General features: G+C 30.8%; 1 protein-coding gene across 1 annotated transcript; it reads left to right on the forward strand.

Moving 5' to 3' along the window:
• The first annotated feature begins 12,177 nt into the window (after positions 1-12,177).
• On the forward strand, positions 12,178-13,222 carry LOC131851928 (dual specificity protein phosphatase MPK-4-like). The gene is made up of 2 exons (XM_059202482.1): positions 12,178-13,008; positions 13,104-13,222. Exons 1-2 carry the CDS (start codon positions 12,307-12,309, stop codon positions 13,137-13,139), a joined length of 738 nt encoding a protein of 245 aa, XP_059058465.1. The 5' UTR covers positions 12,178-12,306; the 3' UTR covers positions 13,140-13,222.

Consider the following 13,222-nt stretch of genomic DNA (forward strand, 5'->3'; position numbering starts at 1 on the left):
CATATTTTTGTGGTTTCGTGTTGAAAGTACAATACTGGCCATCGAGTAGGCGTTTGTATTACATAGGTTTACATTATTTAGGTTTTTTTGTATTGTCACATTGATTGTCTATATCATGTATTTCTAATGTCATCTAATATACCATATTGATACACTTTGATATTTTTATTGTGAAAACTCTCTATTTACATAAGGTTACGGTCCCAGCAAGCAGTAAAACTGGATTACTTGGTGTACAGTAAATTTTAGATGACAAATTCTAATTACATTATGTACCTATGTTTTTATAAAAATAAACTAAGTATGTACATCAGTCATCTAGTACCCATAAGACAAGCTCTACTATGTGAGACTAGACGGCACTGTGTTAATTATTCAGGGTTATTTATTACTTAATTATTTTATTAGGTTAGAGGCGTTATAACAAGTGTTGGTAACAAGTAGTATTTGATTTTTGTTGTGTAAATTATCTATTTACAAGTTTTATATCGACTATTTTCTAAATGAATATCATTGAAGGTCAATTATGGAGATATAGTACTTATGCTTCAGTTGATGTCCATCTTGTTAAACCCCGATCTCGATTTGACGGGAGAAGGCAATCATTCTGGCGACCATACCCGAATATTTCACATTGCTATCTGTCGCCTACAATCATTGATCATTTAATCAGTTTGATTTTCGTTTTAAGAATTTGTCTCTCTCATGTTAATCAAAAGTTTATATATAGAATGGTAGAATTTATTAATTTACTGTTCTCAATCAAAATCTGCCTGAAAAAAGATTTAAACTTCGTTTATATCACTTTGTCTGTAAAACTGCCTATTATAAAATCAATGAATTTGTAAATGACTATAATGTTTTTGTAGAAAAAACTTAAAATTAATAGTGCTGACAATATTATCTGATTACACAAAGATTGCGTGCGTAGCGGTTTCTATGTTGATTATCGTATGCCTTTTACTTGTTATTATGTAATTATTTATTTTAAAATAACATTTATTCAAAGGAGCAACACACAAATTTCTTTCTCATTCTTCTTGTAATGAGTCTGCGGTCCGAATAAATGGTAAAATAAACAAATATGACTATTCAAAAGTGCTTGTATTGAGTTGACTTGAATAAAAATTATTTTTATTTTTATTTCAAGACGTTAAAATCAGAAACTACCATTGAATTTGAAAAAAATTCAGATTACTAAACATTACGTCATAGCATATTTAGGAGCCCAGCAAAATGAAAACATGAACAGAATGAAATCTAAGACAAAAATGTGGAAAGGGTTGGTTAGTGAACAAGGGAAGATATTTTTTTAATTAAAAAAATTAAAGCCGCAGCGCGATTATTGAATATGTGTATAAATGTTTCACATACAAAAATATAGTATATTTCAAAGTATGTACACTTCGCTACGCATTGTCGTAATACGTACAATGAGTTCCGTATGAAGTGTTTAAAACTATAATATGTTTTAATGGCCCATAACACTGGGAATATGCTTTACGTCAAACCGCATATTTCAAATCTTACAAACGTACATCTTGTTGAAATATACTACTTTTCTTTGAAAGTAAAGTCCTAAAAGCAAGAGTAAAGAAATAACATTTACTTTGATGAATTCTTTGGTATAAGCCAGCGCAAAATTATGCAGAGATTTTTCTCTGTGTTCCAACCAATTAATAGAAATAAAACTATTAATTGGTTAGAACACAGAGTTTTTTTTGGTAAATATGTGCCTATACTTGTATTATTTCTGTCTCCACTAACATAGATTTTAAGTGTAAAGTAAGTCTACGTGCCATCCGCATCGAGTAAACGCGTTACTAAAAAGCTATGTAGCACACTATCAAATAAACTTACTAATATACAATAATTCTACCTGTATACTCACTACCTACATACTACCATAAACAATTTATTATGTAGCTACGCCTCATCACATCATATATAACGCTACAGTGGTGAGGTGATAACCACCGAGCTACAAATACATATGAGGTAGGAATGATCGCCAAACATCGATGTTAACTCTTCGATTAAATAACAGATAATATCGATAGCTCTTAAGCGATTATCTAAATATTTCACTCGGATGAGTCATATCTTTAGACCAATTCCTACTTGTTGATATAAAAAAACATATTAGGCGTTAAATACTACCGACTGAATGGACTGGAATGAATTGTTAGTAATAAGGACGAGTGACCCTATTGATAGCAATGTACCATGACAGGTTTACCTCCATGAGGTCGTTCGTGGAATCCATCATGGCTAATTCCTAGTTCTTTGACCATGATATACTAATAGATCTAACTTCTATTAAATAATTAAAACAATACAGTTCATAAGTTTATAATTAAGTGTTATTCTGTAATTGTCATATGTATAAGCACTAGATGCCATAAACAAAACCTATTGAAAGTGTTAATGATCCAATTTATGAATAAATATATAAATTTATAAACTTCAAACTCAGTGTGAATTTGTACTTCTCTGATTCTCCGTCAACGTATATCGTAAGCGCACCTTACAATAATTATAAAATTAAAGTACTTATATACAAATTAATTATACTAATGTTTAATCATTAGTAAAAGAGGATTAGTATTTAGAAACATGACTAACGGTTACGACTAACATTGTAATGACTGGTAGATTGCCAGATCTGATAAAACCTATTATAAAATGCAATCACATATTAAGAACTGATCTCACCGGCGACATCGCCCTCACGAATGCCAAGATTTTCTTAATTGCTAATAAGAAAGACTAAAGGTTTAATCCTATTATCTTTACATAGTATGACAATGTCCCCGCCGCTGTCTGTGCGTGTAGATCTTATAAATTACGCAACACATTTTACTGCAGTTTTCAGCAGTAGATAGAAAGGTTCAAGCGGAAGATTTATATGTGCAATTCATACATATTCATAGAAAAGATGGGAAAATGGCCTGTATGTGTAGATCTTTTAAATTATGCAATAGATTTTACTGCAGTTTCCAGTAATAGATAGAGTAATTCAAGAGGAAGGTAATATGTAGTACATACATATTATAGTACAGAAAACATGGAAAAATCAAAGATTTGTAATCCAACCAGGCTAGGGCGGGTCGTTAGTAAAGTAATATAAGTAAGTAAGTATACTTTGAACAAAGTCATCGCGCAGATACACAGGGTTACTTTCACATTTACAATATTACTAAGGAGTAAGGATAAATACCTTTGATTACCCTATTTGAAATTACAATCGTGAAAAAAAGATTAAAGTGCGTACATAGATTTGTTCTTAAATTTTCTAGATCGTTCTATTAACATGTTTTGATTATATTGGATACTGTGAAGGTATCTCCGTCAATAATTTACGAATATTTCACGTCGGTTTTGCGACAGAGCTCGTAAATTTAGATAATAATTTTATATTTACTAATTCAGATTTAACGATGATAAAATATTTTAACACCGATTGACGTTTACTAGTTTGTTTAACTGCTCATGGAGTAAATTAGTTAATTTATTCGAAATGCACTGAGTTATCGTTTATATATATTTTACTAGTGGAAAAATTTTGTGAGCTATGTTTATATTATTTTTCTGAATAGATAATGTAATATATTGAAATTACATAAAAAGAGCATTTAACTTTTTTACAGAGCTTTTATGTACATACTGCAAATTTATAACGGTTATAGTAAACAATGATTTAAATTTTATTTTACATATTTAAAAAGATAATAACCTTTTGGCCGTAAACTACAATAAAAACTACAATTAATCACAGGATTTTGTTGTAGTTTTAGCCAAGACCGTAGGGGATTGTAATAAGTTATAAAAGAATCGTAAATTAAAAGTAATCGTAAAGTAAAGCTAGCAATATCAAACCAAATTTTAATGTGTTGAAATGAATAAACTTTACTACTTTATATATAAACTGCTGATTAGCGACATATTCAAATAAATTTAGATAGATAAATAGTAATAGTTTATATATAACATAGAGTAACGAAAAGGCATAAACAATATATTAAAGAAGAAATGTATAATTACAATAAGGCGGACTTATTGCTGAAAGCAATACAAACACTTTTGAATAGTTATTATACATTTAGTTGGTTCTACTATTTATTAGGAAAGCAAAATCATCACAAGAAAGAAGAAGAACGAACAAGAAATTAAAATGCTGCTCTTTTAAATAAATATTATTTAGCTTTACGTATTTAAGATTATGTGTGATTAGAAATTGCCAAAAGTAAATAAATGCAATCATTGAGTTACAAAATAAATCAATCATAGTGATCACAGCAGGCCTACTAGCAGCATACGTTCATGACTACAACGGGTGAATCAGCCATCACTCAAATAGATTTTATTAAATTAAACAATGAAAGATTTTTGATCTTATGATCAAAAATCTTTCATTGTTTAAATACATATAACTTAAGGAGTAGATTCCACAGTGTATTCAATTAGTGTAGAATTAATTAGGAACCGTTAATAATTATAGTTAGTCGCAAAGATCAATAGATCATTTATTGGCGACTGTGGAGCATGCGCGAGTTCGTTGATCGATGGTACATTGATCAATGTCGACTTTTAAACGAACCAAAATAAATCGCGACATATCGCCGCGTCCCCATTTACATTGGCGTTATATACTCGGAACTTGAGATTGGAATTAGTTCACTGAGGCAAGTGTAGGGTATATTAATTACAAAATATTATACTTCTTTATTTTTTACTAGCTACTCGCTCCGCCTTTGCACGGGTGTTCATGTATTATACATAATAAACCTTCCTTTTCAATCACTCTATCTATTAAAAATATCGCTGAAAATCCATTTCGTAGTTTTAAAAATTTAAACATACATAGGGATGGACAGACAGCGACAGCGACTTTGTTTTATACTATGTAATGATGATAATGATTGTACACACACATAGGAAAAAAACAGTGATACAATAAATGAAGTATCTCTAAAAAGAGATTTCTTCCAGCAAACCTAGAAAATGTTATAGGATAGTGTATTAACTCGAATAGTCATACATACGTGTACGGAAAAAAAGGAGATATTAAAATATTGTTCTAATAATATTAACTGTATATATAAAGAACTTGAGCTTGGAATTAGTTCACTAAGGCACATCTACGTGTATATTAATTATAAAGTAGTAACGTCGAGAGAGGTAAATACCTTTATTTGCCATAAAATTATTCGTGTTAAGACCCGGTTAATAATTTAAATAATGTAATTATAAAGTATTATATTACCTAGTATACTAAAGATCTTATCTAGAAGATAAGCTATAATAATTATAATAGTCCTGTACAACAAAATTATAATTTTAAATAAACAATAGTTAAAATCGGCCCAAAGTTGAGCATCACGCAATATGACAGAAAATAATAAAGAAAAAAATATAGAACGTATTTATAATTTACGAGGACCATAAATGAATGGGATAAAGAAGAAGCAGATAACATCTCAGCACAATTCACACAGCGCCATCTAATCCCAAGCTAGGTAGAGCTTGTGTTATGAGTGCTAGACAACTGATATAAATACATATATATTTTATTTAAAATACATAAAAACACTCATACCGATACAAACAATCTAACTAATGAATACAAATGTTTGTACCGTCCGAGGAATAGAACCCGCGATCATTGGAAGTAAGGCAGTATGCTAAACCGCTAGACTACCGAGGCCGTCCTATCTATTATGGGGATAGACATAACGTACGGTCAGAACTGTTTTTCGAATTGGAATAATGGACAGAGTTTTCTGAGATTTTCCGAGATTTCCATTATAATCAGACAGTGGCATTACCAACTGTCGATGTAGCGGTGAAGGCAATACTTGACATACCCTAATTTATGATAGGTTGATGATGAATTAATTGACGATAGGAAATTTTAATTTTAAAAAGAAAAAACGGCGATGTTTTCTCAGGAATATTGGTCAATATTATCTTTCAGGTTGTCTATAAGAAATTGCTTATAACGATAAAACCGCCATTTTTATTATTTTAGCATTTATTGTTTTTATAATTGAACTCTATGTACAATGAAGAGTATATTATCATTATTATTAATATTGTGAATAACAAAACACATACATATATTATTGTTGCAAGAACTAAGTCTTTATTAAGATGTAAATATGTTATTATTGTTATTTGGATCCTTTAGCATATAGTTACGTATACATTTTATAAATTATAAAATAACACTTATTTTGTGTATCAATTGACACATATATTGTGTTTCAAGAGAAGACAATAATAATTATTTTTAAATAATTATTTAATATTGTTATATTGTTGTATCAAATTAGTAACCCAGCTTCGCCCGAGTGTTTGTAATTTTTATTTTTGTTTGTTAGCCTTATATAACTCTAGAATAATATACATTTCAAACAGAGAAAAAAACTTTTAAATTAGTGCCTGTGCCAGTGCCAGTGCAAAAGTAAACCAGTGCTCCTGAGTTTACTTTTAACAAATTCTCAACAAAATACGCTTTGTCTTTTTGTAATTAGTAAATATATATTATAAGGATATATAATCTTAAATAAAGAATATTGACTTATTAGAATTTACGCCCTTTTGAATGATGAAGATGCAAGACCATGATGATGCTCCACGTCTTTTTCATAAACTTGAGAACTAAATATAGATATAATATTCAGAAATTTGTAATACTAAAATATTTTATATAATTATATTTAATAGTGAAGTACAATATGTATAAACTAAGGAATTCAATTTTAAATCACTCGTCCTCTAATCCGAGACGGTCGGCCATTGAAACCATGTCTCGGAGCAGAATTGTTTACACAAATCTCCCAGATTTAACCACCGCTTTAGATTTAAACTTTTTGACACAAATAATGAATAGTCCTACTATAAATAAATGACACATGATTAAATTCACGCCAAATGTAAGTTCAATAAACTGATTTTATGTCTCGCTGAATATTCATTTGAAAAATGTAATAGACTAATGTTACTATGCATGACATGCGAGTGTTTTTTTTAATAAAGTGTATACTTACTTCTGCAGATTACATAAAAAATATAGTTGTACAGAGATTTGCATTGCAAGATGTAAAAAAACTGGTAATGAATTAAAAATAGTTACTAATTTTAATTTAAGTAATGTCATTCTTTTTATATTTGCATTTAATATATATTTTGTACATTATTATATATTTTACAATATACATAAATGTTATATATTTATATTAATATGTACTATTATAATATTTATGTATGCATATAGTATAAGATGATTGGAAGAGATCACTCAGTGAAATAGTCCGTCTCTGTGGCACAGATAAGATAATAGCACATATCTGTAGAGACGAGTATATGCAAACTTTTTTATTTATTACGTAAATTATGCTGCAGGATACACTGCTCCCCGCGTTAATTCGGTAAATTGCGATGTGATTCAACTGCGTGCCAAATTTCATTCGAATTCATTCATTACTTTTTGCGTGAAATTGGAACAGATATCCAACCCTCCATCCTCAGAAATAATTGTGTGCATAATATTAATCTAACTAATATTATAAATACGACAGTTTGTGAGTATGGATTGGTACATTATGGATTGACAAGAATACAAAAACTTCTGAACGGATTTTGATGAAACTTTACAGTAATTTAGCTTATACATCAGAATAAAATATAGGCTATAAATTTGACGCGGATGAAACCGCGGACAGGGCTAGTATGTTAATAAATTGTGAATGTAACTTTTTACTATAGAATATACGTTAATGGGTTTATTGTAAATTTTTATAATTAGTGATAATTTAAATGGAATAGTGTTACCAGTTGCTCTAGCGGTATACGCTGGTGGTGCACAAGTGCATAGGATAAGCCTAGAGGCAGATCAGGCCAGTTTCCGTATGGAACCATCAGTTACATTGCTTACTGTGCCTATTACAAACAATCCCCTTCCCCTGAATATTGCACATATATTGTTACAGTGTGGAAATTTAATACAAAATATGTTAATACACTGGCAAACTGAGTTTTTTTAATTAACTATTATATTATAAATGGTTGCTTTATCATGATATAAAGCTTTTATTTTTTGGTACTTATTAACCAGCTTCAGACATTATATAAGATAACAGATTTGTTTGTAGGAGTCTAAATATATTATTATATATTAAGATTTTATTCCTACTTATTTCTCTAGGAGATAATAATTACTACTACATATAATTGAATCAACTTTCCATAGACTATTTCAATTCCAAACAATTTTTCTATTAGATATAAAATATATAGTACGTTAAGTGTGTATAGGTAATAAACCTCTATGTACTGAGATGTTTTTTTAAATTAATATTTTATAGAGGTAATTAAAGATTTTCTGAAGTGATAACAGCTAACGGCACTTAGTAGAAGCTAATGATAATTAATAATGAAGACAAATTAATGCCGTTCTAATGATGTCTTCATTGGACTATTATTTGTTTTAAATTATATTCTTCCAAAATACATGTACTGTTTATTTTGATAAATTACTTATTTCCATACAGAACACTCTATTTAATTTGTTAATTTACCCTACGAGAGTCCTGGATTGAACATAGATAGAAAACATTATTGTGAACATTCATGTAAGTTTATATTGCAAATTTTCCTTCATAATTTCCTTCATGTGTTTTATGAAAATATATTTCAGGATGTCATAAAACTGAATACGGATGACGGACAACTTGCAGTACAAACCATGACATGAAGATACTAATGATACCTGTTATGAGGAAACCCGCGCACAGTAAAAATGAATGATGATGATGATGAGTGAGTAATGATGAATGTAATAATTCTTAACTTTCAACGTTTTTTATGGGGTCTTTTAATTTTATTTTGTTGCTCTTGAATTAGTTCACGGGTAAATGCAACCCCCTTTGAAAGCAATAGTTTTAAAAATATATTTTATTTATCTAATATCAGTCTATGGAATATACTATAGAAATTTAGCAAATATTAGACGTTTTCTTCTTAGTATTTATTTTTTTTCTTATATTTTTTTTATTAAGTGTTTTTAATAAGTAGTTCCTAATGATGATGATAGAGACTAAGTTTAAATATTACAGATGTAAATATACAATAATGTTCGAAATAAAATAAATATATAAAGTTATATCTTAAAAATATTTTAAATTTGTAAAAGCTTACAATTTTCACCGATGCACGACGCAGTAGCGTTGACTACTATTGAATAAGAAATTATTTTATGAACAAGAAGCTAAGCATTCAATAATTATAAATTTCATAATAGTTACGACAAAAAATAATTGTCATTTTTCAGATCCGTGCCCTTTTTTGTATTTTATTTTTTTTTCTATTTCGTCTTGCTTTTTTTTTGCCCCACGAAAATATATATTGTGGCTGCCCGCAGTTTATAAATTTATTAATTAGATTACATATAAGTATTACAATTTATTCTTATTCCTACTTACATCATTTAATTACACTTCATTAAATAATTGACATTAATAATTATAATTTGATTATATTTTTCTATGAAAATGATATTGAAAAAATTTCACAAAATAAAATTAAATGTTGCAAAATTTAATTGATATTATATTTTATATTGTGTATATTATGTAATAATGAAAATCAAGCCTGCAATAAATAAATCATTCATGATCGACGCGCGCGCATGGAAATTGGGCGCGTCGGAAAGCCGGGCGGGCGGCTACGGCGACTGCCGCGGGAGATATCCCGACCCCAGTTCAAAAATAGTTCGCGCTCGACCATTCGACGCATACAAAAGCGGCCAGTTGTTCCTCGCCTTATCAAATTTCCAAGCCTACACCCAGTGCCCACGCACTGAAAAATCAGCTCATGCATTAGTATGTTAGCACCAAGCATCCTTCACTTCACGACACGAACACTGCCCGAAGCATTAATCGATTAATAAGCACTCACTTACACAAAGGCACTAATTCACTGGTTAAGTTTAAACGCGATGTGGACGGTGCGTCGCGTCCCCGGCGCCTGCCACAACCAAACTGCTGAGAGCGGACCCTACCGACGGACCGACGCTCCAAAAATATCCATCATTGTGTACACAACACTTATAATCTCTAGGCTTTAGTATAAATCTTTGCGAACTTTATAAATAGATCGATAGGAAGGTATAAGAGCGGTGCTATTAACCTGATTGTTGAATTTGTCCGTTGAGCATTGACGCTCGATAGGTGAAACTGTTTGAAATTCGAGAGAAATGTTAGCAGTCTCATTTTTTTACTTGGGGTATTTTTGATTTCAGCCTAATTATCTAGAGTGATATCATTTTCTTGGAAAGATCTGTAATAAGAAAGGCGAAAGGTTATCATATTTTATATCTGAATACATAAATGGAGCATGTCATTTAGAACGAGTATAAAAAAAAAACAGGAGTGCTTTTGTTCGAAAGTTTCACGGAAATGGTCTGATTATTCAAATTAATATTAATGGAATTTCATTTCACAAATTACAATGAGAAAAAAAATACTCAAAATATACGTAATGTAACATTTACTATATATTATATATTTACTTACGTATAATATAAAACAATATCCCGAGACATCGTCTGCTTTTTTTCGTATCCACATCATAAATTCTACCTTTATATCAAATTTCATTAACATTAGTTGTAACAAATAGTCCCCAAAATTACAAAACCAATAGTATTGGTATTGATAAGTGCATACCTAAACGTTTTAACAAATAATGACACAAGCCAATAAAGGTTTGACAACCAGAACGGTAATCATATATTTCTGTTGCAGTACCTTCATCTTTCATCCATGACTTGATAGTCATCAAAGTGGTGTGACAGGGTCTCGTATAAGTTTTATTAAAAGTTTCATATTATAGCATATAGCATTAGCCAAATTAAACATTAACATTAACCAAATATTGCAATTTAAACTATTTTCACAAACGCAAGAAATATAAACGGGATCACTGAAACACGAAGATATTGAGAACGACTATAACGTGTGTCGAACACGTTATAACGCGTTATAGTCGACTATAGTCACAGATGATATTACACACCCGATATTACACTTAGTAGTTAGTATACAAATGTTTTACTAACACTCGTCTGAATACCAAATAAATTTTATCGCCTAATATAACAGAACTCAACAGTACTTGATTTTGAGGTTAGTAAAATGTTAACATTTTATAACATTAATGCAACTATATAAATGAAGATGAAGTGTTGTAGTAAATACTAGCTAATTCAGCTGTATAGTAGTTAAATCTAAAATAATTTTGTTTAATATTTATACGCACAATGTAATTACTCGTGTCTTACATAAAATATAAGGGAGGCTACAATAGAACGACTTTACTTACTTGTAACCTTTTTTTATGTGGGGAGAATTCTTCAGCTAAGCTACTTACTTTGTACTACGCGAACTGAGCAATGCACAATCTAGTGACGGTAGTTGAAGAAACTACTGACATCTATACCGACATGGACATTGGACATATCTGTACTCCTGTCAGGTCGTAACCACGGCTAGTGTAGATAACCAATTCAAAACATCAAGAGAAGTAAATGCATACCTTACACATACTAATATTACAAAGAAAAAGTGTATTTGCTTATAAAACTGTTTGTAACCATTTCACGTGAAAACTGTTTAAGGAATCTTAAGGTTTGTCATGAAAATACATTATATCAATAGGAGGTAAATTTTATCTAAAAAAACACAGTTTGTTTACTATAAAATTAAAATATAATAAACGTGAAAATCTAAAATCAATGATTAGTGGTAAATTTGTATTTTACCTAATTTTCAAACAAATGAACATTCTCGGCCGCTGAGTTTTCGACGTGATGAATTGTTACATAGCCTAGACAATTTCATTGTTACAGAATAATTAAAGTCTTGATAACAAGCACGTATTCGCTGTTATATTATGAAGAAAATTTTGTTACACAGATTCATACAAAAAATATTTAATTTAATAATTATTAAGTATTCATATTTACAAATAATCCATAATCCCATCCTCAATTCAAACATCCAGGTGACCTACATATGCGGCGCATGACACGCTATAAATTTCGAAACAAAGAAGATTTTATCAAAACATATCATTGCTCCGGCCTCGTCGTAATTTTAACCACAAAAGAAAAGAACAAAACTATATGTCAAATTACTCTTCATAAACGTCGCGTCAAAATTACGCTACATGTGTAAAAAAATCTAATAACAATATAAATTAACAAAAAAAGGCACCATGTGAGGAGATAATAACGTTGAAAGTATGTTTAGTGTCAGAGGTTTCATAACGGTGATGTTGAGAAGCGCCTTCATTGTCGCTTTTCTCAGCATCCCGAGACCGGTTGTCGCTTTCACTGGTTTCAAACACTGGTCCAGAAAAGCGCTGTACCACAAGATCGACCTCTGCACACAGTCCTGTTACAGTCAGATAATCCCGGGCCTTTACCTCAGCAATGCCAGGGCAGCTGCGGACAAGGCTGTGCTCCGGTATCTTAACATCACCCATGTGCTCACCATTGAAACGCATCGGCTGCCGAAATCCACTTTTGAAAATACCAATATTGACACGCTCTTCATTAGGGCCTACGACAATCCTCAAACCAATCTCCTGCCCTACTTCCCTATGGCCAATGCCTTCATCGAGGAAGGCCTGCAGAAAGGGAACGTGCTGGTCCACTGCCATTTCGGAGTTTCCCGGTCCGCCACTCTGGTCATTGCTTACCTTATGAAGAGGTATAAGCTGACTTTTGACCAGGCATTCTCGTATGTGCGACAGCGAAGAAGATTCATCAACCCTAATCCAGGTTTCGTCAATCAATTGAAGGAGTACCAAAGAATGAAGTATGATGTTAATGGCTTCCATAGGTTTGAGGCGTACATGAATGTAAATGCAAGGAAACACAGATACAAAATAGCATCTTTAGCGGCCGTCATGGTTGGACTATTGGTACCAATTGTCGTGCTGGTTGGTTGAATTCATTGATATAGTGAAAATCATGTAAAAATTAATATATTTTTAGCAAATTCGAACAGAGTTTCAGTGCATATTTCACTTTTCAGGTACTCTTCTGGTTGATATTAGATCTTTGGTACTAGTAAGACTAATTTTGAATTCAGTAGGCGTATTGCATTAGTAAGTGTCAGAAAATAGTATTTTGAATGAAAATTTTAAACAATAA

Source organism: Achroia grisella, unplaced genomic scaffold (genome assembly GCF_030625045.1).
Source record: "Achroia grisella isolate CSIRO2021 unplaced genomic scaffold, CSIRO_AGI_Agris_v1 utg1174, whole genome shotgun sequence".
Classification (NCBI taxonomy): Eukaryota; Metazoa; Arthropoda; class Insecta; order Lepidoptera; family Pyralidae; genus Achroia; species Achroia grisella.

Bases quoted from the DNA above. Each gene is read 5' to 3' on its own strand.
- LOC131851928 (XM_059202482.1), top strand. From the start codon at position 12,307: ATGTTTAGTGTCAGAGGTTTCATAACGGTGATGTTGAGAAGCGCCTTC. The intron at 13,009-13,103 runs GTTGGTTGAATT...TTCACTTTTCAG, and splicing joins TGGTACCAATTGTCGTGCTG to GTACTCTTCTGGTTGATATT.